We start from the raw sequence: 23860 nt of genomic DNA, 5'->3' as shown, positions 1-23860 counted from the left end.
GGCTCCCTGATGAGACACGAGGACCCAGCAGGAAAGTCGTCAGGAACTGTTCAGTGTCCAGCACTCGCCACCGTGGGCTTTGGCAGGAGTTATTCAGCTGTAGGGTCACAGAATTAGACTTTAATATTGCCACATCGCACAGCTGGCTCCTAGTCCCTGCCCCCTGCTGGCTCCCACGGGCTGGTCCAGGGCCCCTGCAGGCGTCAGGGCGGAGCAGGAAGCCCACTGCTCCCATTCCTGCTCTGTCGCTTCCGGGCAGGGATTGCACCCCTGGTGCCCAGGGCTCTCTGGGTATCCCCTTCCCGCCAATCCTGCCTTGGATGGTCACTGTGCGTGGGCCGGACACAGGAAGCCCCAGACCAGTGCCGGTATGAGTCCACGCCAGCACACGTACTGGGAGATGGGCTGTGGTTCAGCTGGGACAGAGCCGCTGGCCTTCCAGGTCTGGGAAGGGGCTCTGGGACCCAGATGGTCCCAGATAAAGATCCCCTCAGGGCTGACAGCACAGGCATCTTGAGGCTGACGTGGGACAGGGGTCCCATCTTGGCTGGGAAACGCATCTCGGTAAAGCAAGAACTGAACACGGGCCCGGGGCAGGCCGTGCCCTCCCTACCCCAGCTCTGGCTCAGCTGCCGATATCCTGCCTGACAGCGATGCCAGCGCAACTTCACTCGGGACCACAGGCATTGCCCAGAGCTGCACATCTGCTTGACCAAAATTCCACCAAAAGGCAGCTGCTTCTAACTTTAGGGGGAAAATAGGCAACTGATAAAAATACATGTGTTCTTTCATAGGGAGGCTAGAGAAAAATATTCTGGAAAAGACTGAATTACAAATTTTGGCAGGAAATAGCTTAGGGAATTAAAAAAATCCACAGCAACCAGCCAAACAAAACCAGCGTCTCCCTTCCTGGTGTGGCGCAGGTGGCTGGCGGAGCAAGGGGCAGTTCCCCGGCCCCTCGGCTCCTCGATGGCCAGGAGTCAGTGCCAAAAATAGAAACAGCCAGGCCTTGTGAGGCTCTCCCCAGAGAGGAGTGTCTGAGTGACCTAAAAAGGAATCACATCCTCCAAACAGCCCAGCGGGAGCCTGAGACCCGAGACAGGAGGCGGAAAAGGGACAATGGTTTCCGGAGGGAAAAGATGACTGCCTACCGAGCGTGCTGTGGAGACACCCTGCTCAGGAGATCACCTGCCTGCCCTTGGCCTGGGCTGGTCAGGGCTCACTCAGCATACCCGGGCTGCCCCCGCCTCTTCCCAGGGCTATACCGTGTGACCACAGCTCCCGGTGGCCATAACGGACGCCCTCCCAGAGTCTATGCCTGCGCATGGCTGCTGGTCAGGGCGGCAGCAGCGGCCAGTGGCACTCCTTGCTGCATTCACAAGGGATGCTGCACATCTCTGAGACCTCCCCAGGGGCCACGTGGCCACCTGCCAGTGAGAGGGTCTCCCTGCCCACATGCTTGGGATGTGTGTCCTGGCGGCCCCTCTGAAGTGGGGCTGGGGCTTTCTTGGTACGCAGTGGCTGGGCTGATGGGCTGACCACAGAAGCCAAGCGGCAAGCCTGTTCACACGGGTCTGGAGGACTGGACAAGAGACTGCATTTGTACAGAGGCAGGAACGCGGACACAGGCACACTTCACCAGACTGCGGCTTTGGGACGTCAAAGCTCTATGAGAGCTAATGGGTCTTAACCCGAAAGCACTCAGCCCTCTGAGGTGGGAGCAGGAGCACGTGGGCCTCCTGCTGTATCTCAGGTGCTTGCCTGGCCTTATACTGACCACAGGGGTTAGCAGTGGCCACAGTCTCAGGGTCACAGTGCAAGACGCCACAGAACCACCTCTGGGAACCTCTTCCCTGGAGCCGATCCACCAAGCAGCCTTCCATCCAGCTCTGTGTTCACTGGGCCATTTCAAGTTTGCAGGGGACTGTGACCACTCAGGGGCCAGAAAAACTGGTTGCTCACTGTCTCATCGCAGTGATGTCCCCACAGCCCCCGACCTTCAGTCGCACTCCCTGCCCCTCCCAGCACCCAGTGACCTCTCTTCCCCATCATGGCCCCCTCATACCTGCCCCAGTACCCTCACCCCAAAGGGCCTGCCCTGCCCCTAGGGTACCCCAGTCACACCCACTCAGGCACCAGCAGACATTCTGTCTCCTTGTCTGTGCCCTGGGCTGGAGAATCCCACGTGGGCCCCAAAGAGCCCTGGACCTTGGCCATCTTAGGGCTGTGACCCTGAGTGCTCCTCCCCTCTAGGGTCCTGGGGTCTCACCCTGCCTGCTGGTCCAACTGAAGTCCTCCTCCTGCCCGGATGTCCAGATCTGCCCTCCCCACTGCCCCACAGCAGATGGCCTGCCCTCTGTCACAGCAGGAGCCGCCTCCCCATCTGGCAGCCGCTGCGTCTTCGCTGCCTTCCTCTACCCTGCCCGGCTGAGGAGGAGCATCAGCCCTGCCAGCACTGCTGACCCCACTCTCCTCCCTTCCACCAACAGGCACTTACGAAAGGTCTCCTAGACCTTTCGTAATTTTAACATTAAGGTCTACAACCTATTTTAATGTTTGTATGTGCTGTAAAGTGTAGAAAAGCCTTTTTTTGCACGCAGACATCCAGTTGTTCTGGCGTCAATGGATGAAAACACTGTGCGTTCTCCGTCACATTGCTTCTCCCCTCTGTCACTTGGCCACCTGTGGGGGGTCCCTTTCTGCTCCAAGACGCACAGCTCTGTCCTTCTGCCAAAAGGACAGTGTCTCGAATGCTGTCACACCATGTGAGTCTTCTCAAAGCTGTCCTGTTTACCCCCGCCCTGGTGCCGCCCCCACACACGTTGGAAACACCCTGCAGTCGTCCCCCAGACGCCCTGCAGAGACTCCGGTAGGAGCCGCGTCAGGTCACAGGCGGGTCGGTGGAGTTCACGAGGGGACACAGTGTGTCTCCCACGCAGGCACACAGTGCCTCCGTCCTTCTCTTAGTTCTCTCATCAGCGGTTCACAGTTTTCTGTGTACAGATATTAACGTATTCCGGCAGATTTATATCCAACTATGTCAGTGCTTTTAGAGATGTTCTTTTGTCAGTTTCAACTGTTCATAACTAACACAAAAAAGACGTTTTCAAAGTGACCTCAGATGTTGCAAACCATGTCAATTCATCCTAGAAAGGTGTGGACTCCCAGGCCTTTCTAAGAGGCAGTCGCGTCCTCTGCTCTTCAGAGTCCCTCTCGAGTGAGATGGCTCCGCTCTGTGAGTCTGGCCCGGGGGCTGGCGATGGCCCCTCTGACATGCAGTGCTGTTCATACACACTCATGTGTCTGCCACCTGTTCCCTGACATGTAACACAGATGCGCTTACACAGACTTCCTCTGTCAGTTTCTGCACCTCCTGCACGGAGGACCTGGACCTCCCCTTGGGTGCCGCGTGGGGCGTGTCCCAGGTAAGGGAGGAAGTGCTATGCGGGGCTCACTCTTCTTGAAGAGGCTCATGGAACTGTCGGTTCTCTGGTCCTGGAGAGTGTTCTGTGGGAAAGTTGGGCAAGATCTGAACTGAACAAAGAGACAGCCATTGAGGCCACTTACTTCTTTGGTGCTTTGTTTTTCCCACAGCACACTCCCTTCACAGAGGCTTTCGAACACTGAGTTGTTCATGGTATTTACCTTATTCTCCCCGTGCCACATTCCTGGAATTGGCCACATTTGTCTCCTGCCCTCAGAAACCAATACAGGAGAGTGAATGAAACCCGAAGTGAGCAGAAGGCAGGGGCCGTCGTGGCCAAGACCCAGGAGGACAGGCCGGGAGCCAGGCGCAGCTCTCCGTGGCCACGGCTGCTCCTCTCCTGCCCAGCCCCGTTCTCCTGCCTCTCTGCCAGCCTGGGAAGTGTGATCACATGTGAGCAGCACAAGTGTCACTCCTACCTTGCTGGGGACCTGCTGGAAACTGTCTCCCGGCCACCAGCGGCTGGCCCGCCCCCTCTCAGCCGCTGCTGCCTGATGTCTGAGGTTTGAAAAACACTATTTTGGATGTTTTCTGTTTTGAATTTCTTTAAGCAGGAGGTTCTTCCACATCAGTGGAGGCAGATTTGCTCAACACAGTCCTTTTTAAATTGTCACAAAAATTGTGACTTTCAAATGGGCAAAAAATGTCAGGGACCTGTTTAGCTCACCTACTGGGGTATCTCCAGTGTGACAATTCTGTGAATTCTAAAAGCTGATGGTGACGCGAATGCCCCTGACCACAGGGACACAGAGTGTCCAGGGAGGGCAGGAATTACGGCCCATCTCGGTGTCTGCTCCGCAAACTCCTTCTAGCTCCGCTAATAGGGGACGCTGTCTGAGACACTCGGAACCCCCCTGGTCCTCCCATTGACAATTAATAAATATTTATTATCACAATAAAAAATCTCCAATATGTGCTCATTTTGTATTTGTATGCAAGCCAACATTATATCAATTTTAAAACTGATCAGTAGCATTACTATAAGTTTGAACAACCTAAGATTCATTGATAGAAAAACTTTAATTTCGATGATGACCTATTCATATGATAAAATACTCCAAAGCCATTAAAATGGGTAGTACATATTAATTTACCTAGAAATACTTCCTAGTTTATCCTCCCCAAAGCACAAGCTGTAAAAATACATTTATTCACGACCAGCTGAGGAGGGTTGCCAAATGCCAGCCACATGGACGGTTACACACGAGGGTGTGGCCATCAGAGCAGAGGTGGGTGGGAGTGGGGACATTTATTTATGTGCTCCTGCATTGTGCAATTTCCCGAGTGCCACTCGACAAGGAACAGCTGAGCGTGAGCAGTGTAGCCAACGCGCTCCTAGGTGCTCAGGACATGGCTCCCAGCAAGACAGGTGCCTGCCCCTGAGAGCTCACCTGCAAGTCACCGTCTCAGAAACAGAGACAGTTAAAATGAGCAGCCTTGCCTGTGGTTTGGAAAACCACGGTCAGACCTGCCCAACAGAGGCAGGAAGGCTGCTCCCACCCGGAGCTGCAGGTCTCCACGCAACCTCCGCAAGAGCCCTCCTGACACCCATGGACCTGCAACCCAGCCCCCAGGTGGTCCACTTCCTTCCCAGGCCACCCCGGGCCACCCTAAGGGGTGTCTGAACACCTCTCTGCAGTGCCAGGACATGCCAAAGGCAGAGGTGTCTGGCCCCACAGCACCTGGCACCTCCTGAGCAGCAGTCACTGCCCCTCCTTACAAGGGCACAGACCTATCCTGGAGCCCTGCCCTCATGGACATATCTTGCCCCAATCACCCCCAAGGCCCTGTCAGATACCACCCCACTGGGGTTAGGCTTCAGCCGGAATGTGGGGGGCACACGCATGCAGTCCATGGCAGAGTGGCACTGGCACCAGCCTGCATGGGGCACAGTCATCGTGGGACAGCCATGATGCTCCATAACTCCTGGGACTGCCTCCCAGGGCCCCTCCCCTAGGACCGCCCCCCACGACCAAACAGGCTTCCCACAGGGTCCCTTGGGGTCAACACTGCCAGGAGCCCTCCCAGCCTGGAGCGAGGCCGGAGGCCTGCTCGCCCTTCCTGAATGTGCCCTCACAACCTCAGACTCTGCTGCACATGGACCCCCCGAGGCCCACCTGTGAAAATCGCACAGAGAGAAAAACGAAGGAGCAAAAGCTGCAGCTTAACGCGACAGATGCTTTCACCAAAACTGAGAGACCCGGGGGCCAAGAGCTGGACTAAAGGGCGCAGGCTGCCCCGGGGACTCTGGCCCCATGGCTGGGACAGAGGTAGGCCCTATGCAACCCTACCCAGAGGGGGCCTGCCCACCCCAGCACAGCTTCCCAGTGGAGCTGTCACAGGCCAAAGCCTGGCCACCTGGCCTCGGCCAGGGTCCCTAACTCCAGGTGTCCACCTAGGAAAAGCAGAGTATGAGGAAGGAAGGGCCCAGGGCCCCCCAGGCAATGGGACACTCTGTCCCCCTCTGAGACCCTCCTTTGGGTGTCTTCTCACCTGCCCCATCCCCAAAGGCATTCCTTCCTGACGCCCCTGTCTCTGGGCCTCAGCTCTTCCCCAGGGATCTGCCTTCTGTCCCCTGACACCCAGCACGGCCTCTGGCAGACAGTGCACGTCGATGGGTGAGGGAAGGACGCTGCCTCCATATACCATCAGGGGACACACCTAGATGGACAACAAAGGATGGCAAAGGCTGCCCCAAGCCTCTTCCCCTGTGCTCCCACTGTCCCCTCCAGAAGTGGAGCAAGACACTTGTTGCCCTGCCCCTGGGCCCTGAGCACTGGTAGGGACATAGATGCATCAGCACTGCTGGCCCCACAATGCATTTACTACAGGAGCTGGAGCTGCTGGGCCACTCTCACCAACTGCACATGGGCCACCCTAACCCAGAGCCTGGTGTGGGACAGCCCTCTGGGCCTCGGCCACATTCACCTACCTGCCACCCCAGCTGACGGCCTTCCCACCCAGAGGGGCCTCTAGAATGCCCCACCTGGGATCTGGCACGCACGCACAGCACACGCTCCACCGAGAACCACGTGGCCACCTTGCTTGTCCTTCCTGTTGTGGAAGGGCCTGAGCTATCCTGAGCTGTGCCAATTATCCATGTCCCCAGGACCAGAGCACTTGTCTGCCATGTCACAGAAGCCCCCCAGCCTCCAGAGCACAGCTCCCTGAGGACAGGGCCTCAGCCAACAGCTGCTCAGCAGAGGGAGCTGGAAGCCGGCCTGGTCCTGATAGCACCTCCCCAGGGACCCACCTGCACTTTCTACCCAGACCCCACAGGGGTCCCTCTGCATAGTCTTGTCATGCTGCAACCCTAGGACCCCCCGCAAAAGGTACCCTAATATCCCCGCAAGCTTTCAGCAGCCTCCCCCTCCAATAAGGAAACCTCGCCCAGCCCTGAATCCTGGCCAGAAGGAAGGGTGGGAGAGGGGCCTCTGCAGAGGAACTGGGCAGTGAGGCAGAAATGGTGGCACCTGCCCTCATCAGCACAGGATAGCCATGCCTGCACACCACGCAGACACATGCGCCTTCCGTGGAAACACAGTGCTCATCGTGTGGGCAGTCAGCCAGGCGGAGACCCTGCTGCAGCGCCTCTCACCTGATAGAACTCCCGGAGCCAGTTCTTCTGCAGGTGCTCTGGCTGCAACGAGAAGAAAAAAGGAGAGCTGGTCAGACCACTGACACCACCCGGAACGGAAGCTGCTGGAATGAGAACCTACTTGCTGGCCTCAGGGTGGGGGCGGGATCTCTGCAGGGGCGGGGAACCTGCTCCGCATGGGGAACCCGCTCTGCACATGAGGAGGGCACTGCCATCTCCGTCGTCACCCTCCCAGGTGAGTGGAGAAGACCGTGCCACAAACAGCAACCAGTTAAAACTGGGCAGAGGGTTTGAACAGAATGACCAATAAGCACATGGAATGATACCGAGCACATCAGCCATCGGGAAGCGCAGACCCAAACCACAGGTGCCGCAGCCCCTGCCCAGCCCCCCTCAGGGCACCGGAACCGGAGACAGGACCTCAGAGCCTGCTGGTGGGAACCACCGACGGGGCCTCAAAATGCTGAGCATGGAGGCAGCACATGGTGCAGCACCCCCACTCCCAGGTCCATACCCAACAGGGGTGAAACCTGTGCCCACACAGGGACACCGCCGCAGCACTCCCAGTGTGAGTCACAGCAGCCAGCATGGCCTGAGATAGAAGAGAGTGTCACTCAGCCAAGGGAGGGACGAAGCACCAACCACTACGGCATGGAGGCGCCTCACAGACGCGATGTAAGGGAGGGAAAGAAGCGCAAGGGCCAATCATATGTGGCTCTGCTTTGTGGGGCGTGTGGAACAGACGGGTCCACAGGGATAGCATCAAGGTTGCTAGACTTGGCTGTGGTGGTGGCTGCCCCACCCTGTGGACACACTGAAACCACTGCCCTGGGTGCCCCACCCCGGCCAATCCCGCCATCTCAACCCGAAACCAGGGCACCAGACTGCAGGGACAGGGCCCGGCTGCGGCTCAGCTGGGAGCGGACTCGTGCCATGCACGGTGCTGCACTGCATTCTCATTGTATTAAACTAGGGGAGTCCAAGGCTCGAACCCAGTGACATGAAGGGGTGGTCCCACAGGCTCAACCCGACTGAGGCAAGGAATGCCGGGCACTTTGCAGCTCGCCATCACTGCTTACATCGCGACTCCACACCGCTGAAGGGGCCGCACCGGGTGACGGAATCAGGGCTGAGAACACGGTCTGCAGAGCCGCACGCCAGCAGTCTCAGTGTGACCCTTCTCACTCCGCATACATGCTTTTCCTGCCTGGTGTGGAGCCCTCATGTAACTCCCCTAATGCTTTCCTGAAGATGCAGGAAAATCCTAACTTCTCGAAATCACAATTGAGTTACAGTCTGTGATCCTTGTATTTGCCTCAAATCTCATCCCACCAACAGTAAGCAGTTCAACAACAAAGTACCACGTCCTCAGTGAGGTAAACCGGAGCATGTGTCCTCTGGTCTCCGTTCCAGACCAGCCAGCACTGAGAGAACCGTGGGGAGCATGCCTGACTGTCCCTTGGGGCACTGTCAGGAAAAAGGGCACAGGCCACAGCAGGAGCAACTGGAAGCACTGAAAGGCGTTGTGAGTTACTGCTCCAAACTTCTAGAAGACAGGCCCTTAAACAATCAGGCACAAACAAGCCTGTGTGCATGCACATGTATGCACACGCACACATGTGAACACGCACTTACGCATATTCTCCTGCCAAGACCAAACCCGAAACAACTGCTAGCGTGCGCACATCCCACGTCCTATAAAATCAGCCCCGCCCACCACGGCACCCTGTCCTCGAGGCCCTGTCCCTGAAGGCGGCAGTGTTAAGATCCCCCTCAGTCTCCCGGCCACACTGCGAGTGCACGGGCTCCGTGTCCTCATGACTGCGTGGCAGCGCTGTCTGGGAGCAGCTCCGGGCAAGGCCTGGAGACCACGTGGATGCCAGCCTCCTCAGAGCTCCAGCCCATGTTTGGTTAACACGGAGTTATTTTTAAAGCCACTAAAATAAGAATAAGAGATAAACACATAAACTAGATCTTAGAGAAACACTCTCATTTTAGCCCAAAGTGGAGGCTGTGCTGGGCTCTGCCCTAAAGTAACGTTTTATCATTTTCTTCAGGGAGAAGGAAAATTATATGAGTCAAAATTTTGGATTTTCATTAAGAAGAAAAAACATTACAGAAAAAATAAATAAAAGTAAAAAAAAAAACAAAAACGGAGTTCTTCAGTAAGAGTCACAGCCGTTCATGCTAAAATGTAATGGGCCAGGAGCGGCCAGGGCACCCTGCAGCAGACAGGGCCCCGATTCCTCCACTCACCACCTGAGGGCGCCCCCTCTCATGGGGGTAGGACCTCGGGGTCTGAGATGTCACTCCCAGACCAGGTAACACACTGCATGGCAAAGGTGAAGTCATTCTACAGATGTAACTGATTTCCAGTCAGTTCACTGCCAGTCGATCAAAAGGGCGGTATCCTGGGTGGGTCAGGCACCAGGTGACTCATCCAGAAGAGGCTCTAGGAGCCGCAGTCTGGGGACAGGACACTTTCCTGCCAGTCTGTCTGCTGGGAGAGCCAGCCCCCAGCCTTCTCCGGAGCAAAGCGCAGCCCACGGAACCCCGAACGGAGGGCTCTGCCAGGCTGTGCCCAGCGTCCTGGGTTTGTGCCGACTGGTCGCACGGCAGGGAGAACGGGCCCATGTGCGAGTGCACGGTACAGTGCACCAGCGACCGCTCCAACACTCCTGCCCCACTCCAACCTCATTCTGACACAAGGTGCATGTTTAGGGTCTCGCTCGCCCTAAACAGTCGGCCCACTGTCTGCGACAGGCCATTACACTGGGAGACCTTTGTCCCTGAGTGCTGCCGAGTGGTCAGTCCATCCGTCTGCCTGTCCCTCCCGCCTTGCCTCAAGTAATTAGCCTCATCAGATAATGACTTCATGTATGTATTCAAACAACAGTCTTTACATTTTCTTAATTTATTGTTTTTATGGGCTTTTTTCTTTCTCATTTATTTTTTTGAATTCAATAGAATTTGGGTTTGTATTTATCATTTCTATGTTCCTTCAGTTTATGGCATAGTTCTGTAATTTAGTTTTTTTAGTGAAATGCTTCCTTTCTTTAATTACATCTTGTTTAACAACAACTTCAGATACCACTCCATCTGTTATTAGGAGTATCACTCACCACACAGAGGTCTGCGCCTCCCCCAAGCAGGGGGGTCCCTTTCTCGTGGAGAAACAGCCACGCCCACTGTGGCTGGGACCACCAGGACCCAGGCAGAGATGCCCCAACTCCCACCTCTGAGTGTGATGCAAAGGCCATAGGGGAAGAGGTCAGGAAGAGGAGGCGACAGGCGCAGCCAGTGCCCCAGAGGGGGGCTGACGGCCCCCATCTCCCCTCGGCAGGACAGAGCACCCAGGAAACCCAAGGACTCACGGGTACAACTGACGAAACAGTAAGAGAACTTAGGGAAGACATCCATTTACAACAGCAACACAAAGAAAGAGAAGAATTGGGATTAAATTGTAAAACGTGACAATCTGTCACTCTTGGCAGGGACAGAAAGCAGCCCTGAGTCCATGACAAGCTCTGATTCCCAGGAGAGTGACTCAGCACCATAAAGCCACCCGTACTCTCCAAGTTGGCCCAGAAATGACAGTGTCCCCCACCCGTGCATGGCCCGCCCCACCCAGCCTGAGCCAGATAGGCTGATGCTAAAGGTCACATGGAAAAATACACTATGACTTAAAATCCAAACACCATTTTTAAAAAGAATGATACTTTCAAGTACAATTTAAAAAAGAAAGAAAAAAGAAGAAACTTTTGCGTGGCAAAACGAAAAGCAAAATCAAAAGACAAATTTCAAACTGATGGACAATGCTTGTAACACAAATAACATAGTTATTCTTCCTAATATGTGATGAACTCTTAAAAGTCAAGGAAAAACAACAAAAAATCTCATAGGAAAATGGGGAAAGACCCGAACAGAGAGTCACAAGGAGGGTCTCCCCATGGGTTGCTGCGTAAAAAGAAGTCACCTTCTCTTCAGGCCAGAGCGGGCAGCAGGCCCCCCGAGGTGGAGGCAGGGCACACCCCAAGTCACCTAGGTATTCTGATAAAATGACATCTAACCCAAAATAAACAAGAAGAAACCAGCAAAGACCCCCACAGTGGGACAGCCCACAGTATGAGTGGTCTGGACTCTGCACAATGTCAAGATCAGAAAGACCAGAGGTGGCGGTGGCGGGGTAGGTGTGGGGGCGGTGCAGAATGACAGACTAAAGAACTGTGATCCCCCCCAGATCAGCATGTGAGCCCTGAGCACGTGCTGGTAGAAAGGAGTAATAAATACCATTGAGGCTGCTGTAGACAACAGGGGGGACGTGATGGTGAAGTGTACGTAGATGCCTTTGTACCTGCGACAAAAACCCGTGTGCTCAGACAGGATGACACCTATTTGTGGGCGTGCCTCTGATGTCTCTGAGCATCATGATGTCGGCAACTCACTTTCTAACTGCCTTCCCCACCCCACCTGCTCTTCTCCTTAGCCCCTCTGCACCCCAGGAAGTGGGCCTGTACAGTGGGCATTGGCCAGCCCCCAACTGCCTGGGGCCCAGGGCAGGTCCTAGCAGGACATGAGTGGGCAGAGGGTGCAGCCCAGGTGTGCAGCCCGTGACCCTCAGCGAAGAACTCAGCTCTCACTGAATAGCTGCCTCCACCCACCTCTCGCCAAGTTCCAGGAATCGTCTCCACCCCATCCCTTAGCAGTCGCCTACAGGTGACAGTCTGGCCAGTGGGAGGACCCATGGGTCTTGGTGGCTCATCCTGCCCATACCAGTCAACACTCTATGAGTGGCTGCCTCTCCTAGCATCCCTTGGAATGAACCCCACATGCTGCCTGGGCACCCCAGCTTCTCCGCCCCTGTGTGGGGTGCCAGATCTAGCAGCCCCTTGCTCAGCGGACTCCATGACACTGCCCTCTGCCCAATACCACCTGCTCGGCAGCCTAAAACATGCAGAGAAGGAACACAGAGCAACAAGGCCGGGGATCCAATCCCAAGTCTCCCTGCAGGGTCCTAGGAAAGGCACCGGCTCCTCCAGCCAGCGTCCCCTCGGGGTCCCCCAGGGCAGATCCAGGCCACAAGAGAAGGCAGCCAGCTCTGGGACGTCCTCTTGTCCACAGCAGCCCTTCACCGTTAGGACACCCACTTGTCAATGAACCCAAAATGCCACTATGTCATGTCAGCCACCCCAGGAGTTTCCACACCCTGAAGGCTCTCCTCAGGCAGGGCCATTAAAAATGTGAAAAGTGTGCCTCTCCGGATTCACGACATACGGTGACCATGGAGGCTGAACCTGGGAGCTGCGCTAGCGGGACTCTGAGGGGCATGGTGAGAGGAGCCCGCTGCCCACAGCCAACATGTCCCTGCACTGCCTGCAGGCACCCAGACGTGGGGCTCATGAGTGAGCGCCACCCTCTGCCCCACAAGCGCACACACACCAGTCTGCCAGGCTAGTCGGGCCAGGGAGGGCAGGAGAGCTCCCTCTAGCCACGTGCTTCTCTGGTCTGTGCTCTCACAGCTGGGAGATGACAGTGTGTAAAGAAAGGGACCCCATCTCTGTCACCTGCGTAGGCAGGGAACATGGCAGACACCCAGAGCCATCCCACTGGACAACAGGTGTGTGGTTTAAACCCACAGAGCCATCTGGAAGGAGTAGGTTCCCCAGGAAGCCAACAGCCGGGCTGTGCGAGTGTTCACAGGGGAAGGAAGGGGCTAGATGCCGAGGGCGGTTGTGCAGACGGGGACCCTGCCCAGGGCCGGAGGACTTCCTGGTGGGCAAAAACGCTAGAAAGCCCACTCCAGCAGGGCTGCCTTGTGGGCACTGCTTCCCCCTAGAGCCTCAGTGTTAGGGGACCAGGAGCCCCCCACCTCCTGAGACCCTTTGTGCCCAGGCCCTGCAGGGGAGGGCGGGGCCCCGTGCAGCTGTGGCATCGCTGGCAGCACAGGATCACTCCAAGAAGGCAGGATGACTGCGTGGAACCAGGAGCCACACTGCGGCCTGGGCTGTGGGCAGGCCGGACTCAGAGCCACCCGGGTCCTGGCGGCAGCATCCCAACCCACGAGGTTACCAATGCTGACACTGGACCCACGTACCAAGAAAAGTGACCACCAGGACGGCGCAGGACACGCCCTATTTCCCCAAATAGCTCAACCCTTTCAAACCCAGGCCACCTAATGTAAGTGTGCCCTGGGCCTCCATGCAGGGGCCCCCAGTCCCCGCTGTGCGGATGCGCAGGAAATCCTGGCCCCGCCGCCCACTTATCCCTGCGGAAAACCGTTTCCTCTCGTGTGAAGGGAAATCTTGTCTGTGTAGTCAGAAATACACGGAGGCTAAAAATAGCCCTGGAGAAGGAAGTGACCGTCAGCCCTCCACTGAAGGACAAGTGTGAGCACAGGGCAGTGGGCAGCGGCAGCCTGGTGGGCAGGGCTGCCTGCAGGTGGCAGAGAAGCCGCCGCAGGGAGCTCCAAGTCCATCTCTCTACCTGGGCCTTCATCCCTCTAGCTGTGCTGGGCACAGCAAGGGAATGAGAAAGAAAAGCAAGAAAAGAGCAAGGTCTTCCCACGAAGTGCAGCTAGAAGCACCCTCCTTGCTCGGCCAAGTAGGACAAGCCCGCTTCAGTCTCTCCGAGATATGTCAAGACTTCTCTCAAAGATGCATCCTCTGAAAACCCTAATTCACTGGGCAAAAGTGCATGCTGAACTTCAGCCAAACAAACCTTTTTCCGAAAGGGTGTCCCAGAACATAATATAGTCAAAATAATTCATCATCACACAGGCTCAGATTCTAAGAAATGAAGCAAGTTTAACTTGGAACTAAGAGCCTCTGAAAACCGATACTGCCCACTCACTGGGCACTTTGCGTAGGCCAGCCCTCGGGCTCAGCCCAAACTGGGAGCCTGTTTCCCAGCAGAAGTGTGTCCAGCTGGAATCTGTCACCAGATGTGGCACGGAGCGGGACACAGGTGGGGCCACAGCAGCTTTACATGTCACACAGATACCCGCCCACGCCCAACAGAACTGCCTGTCCCCTGGGTGCTTTCCTTCTGGGAGGTGCCCCCAACACTGCTGCATTCTTCCCGGTGATGACTTTGGGCCAGAACATAAGACCAACTGTGGCAGGACCCCTGAGGGAGGGACAGCAGGCAGAGGACAGAGGTCTGCTCATCAGCCCCTCACCCCTCGGGAGGTTCCTGCCTCCGAACTTGTGTGCATAGTCGGGTGCCGCTGCTCTCACAGTGGCTCTCTCTGTGCCCTCGTCGGGCGGGTTTGTGAAAGAGGGGACTGAGCAGAAACCCCCTCAGAGCTCACCACGTGGCTCGCGCTCCAACAGCCTGCACCCAGTCTAGAGGGCTCAGACCTGGCCCTGAACCCCAACGTGCCTGGACTGGAGCAGGTGGCAGGGAGAAGGCCGGTGCACGGCGGTCCACGAAAGCCCACAGATGATGGAAGTTAAACTCCGAGTCCAAAATAAACACCAGCAGGAGAGTGCAGGCGCATGAGGTAAGCTGCCACAGAGAGGAGACTGGGTGGTGGGGCCCCGGCTTTCCTCAGACCAAAGCTGGGGCCCTGCTGCATTTGGTGCGCAGCGCCCACCTCAGTCCCATCTCTAACAGGGCTTCTTTTCAAAAGTGAGTCTGCTCACATCAGACACTTTGGGATATTCAGCAAGCGGGGAGCAAAATAGAAAACTACAGCTGCTTACAATGGGATCACCCTGGTGTCCTCTGGAACCCCGCCACTACCCCACCAACGACTGCACAGTTGCCAGACACCGGCCCCTCTAGCCATCTACCGTAGCTGGTCAGTCAGGCAACTTCCAAAGCCCCATGTGACAAGTCACAGTGGCAGGGCACACCGCTGACTGCGTCTCAAGAACGACGCCCCAGTGGGGTTCCTGGGGACAGGTGAGCAGCTGGCCACAGAGCTGCTGCCACCATGCCCTATGTCCCCATGAGGAGGTGGCCACCAGCAGTTGTCAGTGGTCCTAAGAGCCCCATGCCCATTGCCCTTGGTGGAGGGTGTTCCCTTCTGCCAGAGATGAAACCCAAACGTGTAACTTGGAGCGGGAGATGGAGGAGGCCTGGGGGAGGGGCTGGAACAGAGACTCTGTGTGTCTTCTGGGAGGTCCACCCTCTGAACGGAGAACACAGGCCCAGCCATAGACGCGGCAAGGCCCGGCCCAGCCAAATGCACTTTCCTCCGCCCTTTTCTTAAATGACACACTGGACTCCTTAAGTGATAGGCTCTTCCACACTGCTAAAGCATCACTTGTCCACAGATAAAATTGGACATTGGGTTTCAGGGACATGTGGCCAGTTTCTGCTGGGATTCCGGTGGAATGAAGCGGTCTGGGGCTCTGAGGAGGTGAGCTGGCTCCACTGTGAGCCAAAAGGCACCCCAGACCCTGCAGAGCCACCTCCTCCAGCCACCGCCTGTGGTCTCTGGCTCACAGGTGGAAAGGGAGTCCACAGAGAAAGGGCCAAACTCAAGCTAGGTCTTGGGGGAGGAAGACCAGCGATGGAAGGAACTTATGCCCAGGAAGGAGAAAAAGTGCATGAAGTGCGCAGAGTTTGGAGCAGCATGGGTGTCTAAAGAGCGGAGTGCAGCCCAAGGCCCATGAAGAAGTGACAGGAGAGAACGCACTCTGGCGCGTCCAAGCAAAGGAGCACCCACCCCGACCACACAACAGAACAGAGTCAGAGGCAAACATGCAGGCATCAGACAATAAAGAAAACTAACCAGCCCGAAGGCTGGCTCCTAAGCAGTAAGACTGACAGACCCCCAGGTAGAGGGGGTCAAGAAAAAAGGGCTCACGCGACCGGTACCGGAAGTCCAAGGTTATCAGTGCAGATGTGGAAGGCCAGCAGGAGAGCCTATGAGCAACAGCAACAAACGTGGCCGCTCAGGAGAAATGGGCTACGTCCTGAAGTCAGACAGCACAACGAAACACAAACCTCGGTCTGTTAGAGAAGCTGGCTTTGCATCGCAGCCTCCCCATAAAACACCGACGGTCTCCCTGGGAGACCCCACAACCACTGGAGGCAGAAACTCCACCAATCTCATCTGTTTTTTTCAAAATAGAGGAGAGAAGAGTTTCTGCTGGTTTTTGTGAAGCCAGCATAACCCTAATGCAGACCCTGACAAAGACATTCAAAGGTGTGGCAAAGAAAGGGAAAGACAGACCACTGTGTCTCACGAACACCCACCAACCACACACAGAGATACGCCCATGAAGAAAGACACCCTAATGTGGTGTCTGTCTTTCGTAGGGGTGGCCCAGGAATGTCGTTTTGATAAAAAACCCAGTGTAATTCACTACATTCACAGGCCAAAGGAGAAAAACTATAGGATCATTTCAACTGATGGAGAAAATGCATTTCTCGGCATTCAACATTTTTTTCATGGCTAAAAAACTCACAGCATCACAAGAAATGGAAGAGCTCCCTCAGCATGACTGAAGAACATCCGAAACAAGAAAGATGACCCCCGGGCACCACCATGCTCAGTGGTGAACTGTGGAATACTTTCCCTCCAAGAAGAGTTGGGCAGAGGCCCAGGCTCAGCCATCGTTCACAGCGAGCCAGGCCCTGCCAAGCACAGGGCAGAGAGAGAGAAGGCACACCAGGGCACACTGCACATGGGCTACCTGCACGTGCTGGGGGCTGACACACACAGCCTGAAGGGCTCCGAAAAGGGACAGTTTAGTGAGGTCATAGGAGGCAGGGTCAACATGCAGAAACTCATTTGCATTTCTGCATAACAACAGCAAACAACTAGAAAATAACTTTTAAAATACCACTGATAACCCTAGCTGGCATCACTCAGCGGACTGAGCAGCAGCCTGCAAAGCAACGGGTGGCTGGTTCAATTCCCAGTCAGGGCACATGCCTGGGTTGGGGGCCAGGTCCCTGGCTGGGGGTGTGCGAGAGGCAACTGATTATTTCTCTCGCACATCAGTGTTTCTCTCCCTTTCTTCCTCCCTCCCTCTCTTTCTAAAAATAAATAAATAAAATCTTTTTCAAAAAATAAAATAAAATACCATTTACAACAGCATTCAAAACACATAAATTATGTAGAAATACACCTAACAGGACACACAAGTGTCTCTGCCGAACACTCTGAAACTCTACTGAGAACGTGGCCTGAACAGACAAAGTGGCATGTGGCCGGCTCCGTCTGCAGCAGACTCAGAACCATCACCACATCCACTCTGCCCACACTGACCAGGACTCGGGGTGACAAGGGCTGCGGCTGACCAACGGATGGCAAGTGTCCCTGGGAATGCAGCAGGCCCGGGAGGGCTCTCAGAGCCTCCGACAGCACCTTAGCGGTGGGGTGCTGGAGGGCTCCCGCCTCCTGTAAGGCTACGGTAGCGAGACAGACGCCCAGGAGCAGCACGGAGCAGGGTCCAGGAAGAGGCACTCCTGCATGTCAACTTTTCAACCAAGGTGTCTGAGAACCCACTCAGGACACAAAGTCTTAGCAGACAGCAATGGACGAGCTGACGCCCACACGGAAAAACACTCTCAGCTGTGGCCTCACGCCACACACAAAACTGACTTGAAGCCAAAGGCGAAGCTACACGTAACAGGTACAGCCACGGAGGGCTCACAGGGGAGCACGTCTGTGCCGTAGCAGTGGCAGAGACTTCTTAGGCACAGAAAGCACCAATCATCAGGACACTGTCACTGGCCCTAGCTGGTGTGGCTCTGTGGGCTGGGCACTGTCCTGCAGACGAGAAGGTGGCCAGTGAGATTCCCGGTGAGGGCACAGGCCTGGCTTGCAGCTTCAGTCCCTGATTGGGAGCCAATATTTCTCCCCCTCTCTCCCTCCCTGGCCCCCGCTCGAAAAATCAATAGATAAAATGTTTAATTGTTTTTCAAAAAAGAAATCATAACTGCAAACTTGTGGTTACTGAAACCTCTGCTGAGAAGGTACAGGAGACATGGGAGGGGCAGCTCACGGTGCGGGGTGCGGGGTGCACGGGCCCCTGTGGCCTGTTGCACATGGGGGGGTGCGCACAACCACGAGCCCATCTCAGGAGTAAACACTTCACCAGAGAGAAAAGATGGGTGCAGGGCCACTGAGCACCTGCAGTTGTCAGGGAGACACACGTGAGAGCTCCACGAGGTGCCGCGCCCGCTCCCCAGGGTGACAAAGACCAGAGGAACAGACGTCACTGAGACCGAGGGGCAGCCAAACGCTGCACCAAAACACAGTGTGACGGAAAACGGCGCAGTCACTCCAGGAAAATTCTGGCAGTTTCTGAGGAGACTACACATACCACCCCGACTTACCTCGCCCCCCCAGATGGTATCACCTGGGAGAGACGAAAGCAGGTTCACAGAAAGACCTGCATGGCAGCGCTCATGGAGTGGTCCACACCTGAGACGAGCCCAGGTGTGTGTCTGCAGGGGACAGCAGGTGTCTGGTACAGTCAGAAACCACACACCTCGACCACCAAAGGGAGGAGCTCAGGCCACAGCACAGACCAATTGCAAAACTGTCCATCAGACACTGAGCCTCCTGCTGGACCTGGCAGTCTGACCCCCGGGACCAGGGGCGACCACAACCTGGCTCCCTGAGGGCAGGAGGCTGACAGGTGCAGGGTCCGGCCACCTTCCAGAGTGACGGTCCCCGTGCACAGTCTGATGGTGGTCTGAGTACAACCTGCGCAGCCATCAGGCTCAGCGAGTGCGCGCTCACACCGCACGTTTCACTGCGCGCAAACTTTACACCGAAAGGAACCCCAATTGGTGTGAGCTCCAGCTAACCAGGCTCCCACTGAGGTGTTCAGAGGGGAGCCCGCTGCTGCCTGCAACTCACTCTGAAACGCAGACTCGAGAATGGCACCGGCAGGGTCACTGAGTGATAAAACACGGGCGGCGGGATGCTCGTGGCAGTTGAGGGGTGGGTGTACAGATGTCATTGACATGCCATGTCCTATTCCTTTGTAATGCCTGTGGGAGGGAATGTGGGGACAGAGATGACAAGGCTGGCACAGACGGTCTGTGGTTTCGCACAGGGAACTGCCATGCGGGAGACACTGACGGGAGCTCTTTGGGGTCTCAAACGGAGCCCACGAAAGCCATCTGCTCTGCAGCCAAGAGGACCAGCCCCAGAACCTCTGTGGCCTCCCCAGCAGCAGGACAGTGCCACATGGTATGGGGTCTTTCTAGGCAGGGGACCCTTCACAGCCTGTCACCCTGGGCAGCCATGGGGCTGAGACGGACAGTCAGAAGCCACAGAAAGACGGCCATGGATGTGAAGCAGTCAAGGTCAAGCCTCACTTCTGCACAATCTGAGTCTCTGAAGATGCTTAAAAAATCTTAGAATTCAAGTCCAGCCTAACTTGAGTCTAAAAGTCTAAAAGTAAACACTGAGCAGTCTTCCTTTCACTAGAATCAGGTGGAGGTGCCCTGTGCAGGGCTGAGGGCCACACCTCCACCCCACTGGGTGGTCCCCAGGCGGCAGGAGAGGGACAAGCCTGAGGGTGGGGACCTCTAAAGGACCCCAGCTGGAGGCCGGCCTGACTCACCAGACAGCTTCCAGAGCCCCAGGCTCTCCAGCTGGGCGGCACAGGCTGCTGTGAGGCCCAGGAGCAGCGCTCGTTCATTCCAAAGGGTCTGGCTGTAGAGTGGGAGGCACAGACAGCACTCCCTGGAGACGGAATGTGCCCTTCCCTGCCTCTGGACATACCGCCAGCCTGGGCCCACTTCATCTTCAAATCCAGGAGGCTGGGTACCCACAACTCATCTCCCATGGGTGCTAGTCTCAAGACTAGCACCCCTGTGTTCTAGCTAGTCTTGGTAGAGAAGACAGATCCTCTGTGGCCCTCAGCCAACTCCTCAAGGTCAAGCAAGGGCTGCTGCCCTCTCCTCTGCCCTCACACTCGCTCTCTTGGTTCCCCCTCCTCCCACAGGGAGCCAGTGCTCCTGGGCACCTGTTAAACATCCCCTGTCCCTCTGGTCTTCACCCTTCACATCTGGAGCCCAGGACCTCCCAGTGGGCCCTGCCATCAACGGTCAGCTGAAAACCCCAGGGCTGCTGGTGTGAGCTCAGAGAGATGGACCCAACACAGGTCTGCACATGGACCTCATCTGATGTGTCCACACCGAGAAAAATGCCAACTCTCTACTCCACCCTTCCCTACACACCCCCAATGGTCACCAAGAAGAGGGCAGGCGAGTCAGGAGCCTAACAGAGCAGAGAGCAAGGAGGTGGTGTGGCCGGGGCAAAGTGGAGAAGAAGGGGGACAGGGCAGGCACTGCCCCGACCAGCCCTGTCACTAGCTGTGACAGTTAGCGCTCAGTGCACCCCAAGCCCTGTCCCTGGTCCCCAAATCTTCCTCCTGGGGCCCTAACATGACATGTGGGAAGACAGATGAGGCAACTGTGCACCTGGACTGCCCTCAGGTCAGAGAGGGTGCCCAGCCTCCACATGCCCTCCCTCCAGGGCCACCACAATCCGATCCCCACGGCACTCCTGTTGGGGATTACAGAAGTCACCCCACATGCTAGGCAGCTCTGCCACACGCCCCCCATGCCCCCCCACAACCAGGAGCGCCAGAGCAGGCTGGAGCCCCCACGGCCAGACACCCAGCATCAGGTCCAGAGTCAGGACCCAGGGAGACGATGGAGCAGGGTGTACAGAGCCACACCTGTCAACAAGTGCCACACACCTGAGACATCTGCCCACAGCTGCCAGGCCCTTCCCCCTTGGTGCTGGGGGAAACACAAACTGCCCACAGCGCAGTCCTGGTAAAAACAGGAGCGCACAGCACTAAGGGACCAGTGCTTTGACTCTGTTCTGGGACAGGAGAGTGGCCCACGAGCTCAACTTCCCAGAGGCCGGCAGTCACCAAGTACTGGCTGGTGTGTTCCTCACATAAACTACGGGGGCTTGTAAGGCTATTGTTTGCACAACAAAAACCACTCGAGTGAAGCCCACTGCACAGCCACACGGCAGACGAGCTGCAGCCGCAGAGCGCTGGTCACCAGCAGGCTCACGCTCCATGGTGTCTAAAGAACACCTGTGTGGGGTGTGTGAGGGCTTCTTTTATGGATAGTAAAGTTTGCAAACACCTTTTATAGGGGCATAATAATCTCCCTAGGGTTAAACAACTCTTTTCTAAATATTTTAATTTTAGAAACCTGGTTTGCATTTTAGAATAAATTCAAAATTGAGCTTAATCTCAAAGCAAATTTTGAGACAGGCCAAATTGCTGACATTTAACAAATAAGCCCATGACTAAAACCACCCAGCAATCTCCATGTCAGGGCTACTCTGCCCCACTTTTCAAAGTGAACCCCTAAAGGGGTAGCCACTACGCTCGCTGAGGCTGCTCTCTCAAATCAGGCTGGAGGCTGCGTGGGAACAAACGTCCTGGAACCAGATCGAGGGGCTCCTGGACAGACAGGGAGTGCTGCCCTGCGTCCAGACAGGTGCTGGGGGAGCCACACCCAGCCCCGCCCACAGACCCCAGCCTTCCAAAGACAGCCCACCATCCTGGCCACTAGGGCCCTGGCCATGCCCACTCCTGCCCACCTGACACCTCTGCCGAGGCCCCGAGGCCCCGAGACCCCTGCGTCAGGTCTCCTCCCAGAGATGTCACTCCGCAGCTGCACGTGAGCAGACTGGGCCCTGACGCAGCCCCTTGGACAAACACACTCCCTTACCACTCACACGTGGGTCTTACTCACATAGGGACCCACGTGCCCCCCCGCCCCCCGTCACACTCGTCGCTGGACTCAAGGCAGGTGTGTCACAGCCGCAGATAAACCTGCAACCCGAGAAGCCGAAAGCCCAGAGGTGACACTGTCAGTGTGGGCCTCCCGGTGCCTCACTCACCTTGTATGGCTATGTAAATTCACCATGTGAGACAGAGCCAGGCAATCATCACCACCCACCTGGGGGGCACTGGCTTTGTACTTTAAACTTGTCTTCGGACACAGTGGCCCCACTGGAAGCACTCTGCACCCTCCTCCCTGCTCGGTGCTCCTTCCCCACTGGAGTCCCCCTTCCAAGCTCCCCCTCTCAGTTTACCAAGCCCCTGAGCACCCATGCGCCCTGGCACGAGCTCTCTAGCTACAGTTCTTGGCCCTTGAGTGTGCTCCCACGCACATGGTTGGCTGTAACCAGCACTTCTGGGAAACGGGCAGAAGAGAGCAGACCCCGGCAGTGCCCAGCCCAGCAGTGCACACAGGTCTCTTTCAGGACTCAGGCCCGGCAGCAGGAGGACAGCTGCCCCGTGTCCGCTGGGCACAGGACCCTACTCTCAGAAAGCAGAAGCTCCAACTGGCACAGGCAAGACGCAAAACATCTGCTTAATACAGGAGGGAAACACCTCACACTTAAAGCGATGCAGACAGGCTCGTGTGCCGAAGTCAGCGAGAACACTCTAATAGGCACACCACTCGCTGGCTGACCAGCGGAAGGGTATCTGCACCATGTGCAGGTTAGGCCCCAGGGCAGGCAGAGTGCCAGGTGGGAGGTGAACAAAGGGGCAGGCAGGAGGGCAATGTCCCAGCCTGGACCCACTGCAGCCACCAAAGCACTGGGCAGCTACCACAGCCAGAAGCCATGGCAAGGGTTCTCGCTCCCTTTCCATCCAGGGCCAGGACCCCGACTCCTGGGGACTCGGTCCTAGAACCCAGGGCAATGCCCAGCACCAACCCACTGCCTCACCACCCTTCACCCTGCAAAGATAGCCAGAATGTGACAGGCCCGGAGCTGCCCAGTGACCCCAGGAAAGCACACTGAACCAGCACAGGAGAGGGGCTGGTCCTAGGAGGTAGGGGTACCGGAGCAAGACACCCCACCTCGGCCCTACAGCCTGACCCTGGCAGGTCTTCAGGGCTGTGCATGCAGCCTAGCCTCTGCCAGCACAGTCAGAGATGGGCAGAAACCAAGCTGCAGGGAGAGAGGGGCTGGGCAGCGGCTCAGGAGCCACCGTGGTGAGGCAGCAGCTGGGTGCGGGGAGCTCTGTGGTGGGCAGCCTGGAGAAATCCATTCCCGAAGTGCCATGCATGTTATGAGAGCAGACAGGAGCCACGGTAATTACATCGGCAGACAGGCCCTTTAGCCAAGAGTGTGAGAAGCAAGCTATTGTACAAGTAAGAAGGAAACCAGGCAGGCAACATCTCGGGGTCCCCAACACCCCTAACTACCCAGAACTCTAGCCACTCAACTGCACAGAAGCCCTAGGCCCCTGTGCAGGAGCGGGGCTGGCCAGAAAGGCGGCCCGAGGGCGGTGTCCAGGCCAGCTGTCTGGGTTCATACTTGACTCCTCCTCATCAGCATAAACACTGCTCACAGCATTTCAAATAAACGATTTCTGTGGGGAACAGCCTCAAGGGGAACGCACTCAAGTGCCTGTGGTCTGCCGGGGGAAGTGGGATCGCACCGGTCTTCCCCTCTTTTCACTCGTTTCCAAACGATTGTGGATGTGGTTAGAATTTCCCAAGTCAGCCTCACAGAACAAAACCTTTTCAGTAAAACTTAAAACTGTCTGTAACCAGAGAGAACTGATGACAATCCAAGAAAAAAAGATGTAGAATGTTTCTGAATTTAACACCATCTCCTGTGGCCAGAATTAACCAGATGTTCTCAGATGGCCAACAATTCAACAATTCCAACTCAGATTCCAACAATTTCAAAAACAGAATATGAATAAGAACATATCATTGCAATCTTGATTTATTGCCTTACTTTTTACAAATATATCCGGCAAATGTACATAACATTTCAATCCTCATGATTTTTTCACAAAAAAATC

The 23860-nt window shown here is 56.1% G+C and overlaps 1 protein-coding gene across 2 annotated transcripts in view; it reads right to left on the bottom strand.

The window, feature by feature from the left end:
* INPP5A (inositol polyphosphate-5-phosphatase A) overlaps nucleotides 1-23860 on the bottom strand; it is a 146620-nt gene that overhangs the window by 97804 nt on the left and 24956 nt on the right. For both annotated transcript variants that reach the window (XM_037051247.1, XM_037051248.1), the window contains exon 2: nucleotides 7083-7124. In XM_037051247.1, coding sequence (XP_036907142.1) covers nucleotides 7083-7124 — 42 coding nt within the window. The remainder of the gene's footprint in view (nucleotides 1-7082; nucleotides 7125-23860) is intronic.

This window comes from Sturnira hondurensis, unplaced genomic scaffold, assembly GCF_014824575.4.
Source record: "Sturnira hondurensis isolate 20B ecotype Veracruz unplaced genomic scaffold, ASM1482457v3 Scaffold0007208, whole genome shotgun sequence".
NCBI classification, from domain to species: domain Eukaryota; kingdom Metazoa; phylum Chordata; class Mammalia; order Chiroptera; family Phyllostomidae; genus Sturnira; species Sturnira hondurensis.
Note: the sequence above shows the minus strand (reverse complement) of the source record. Positions and strands in the feature narration are given on the sequence as shown.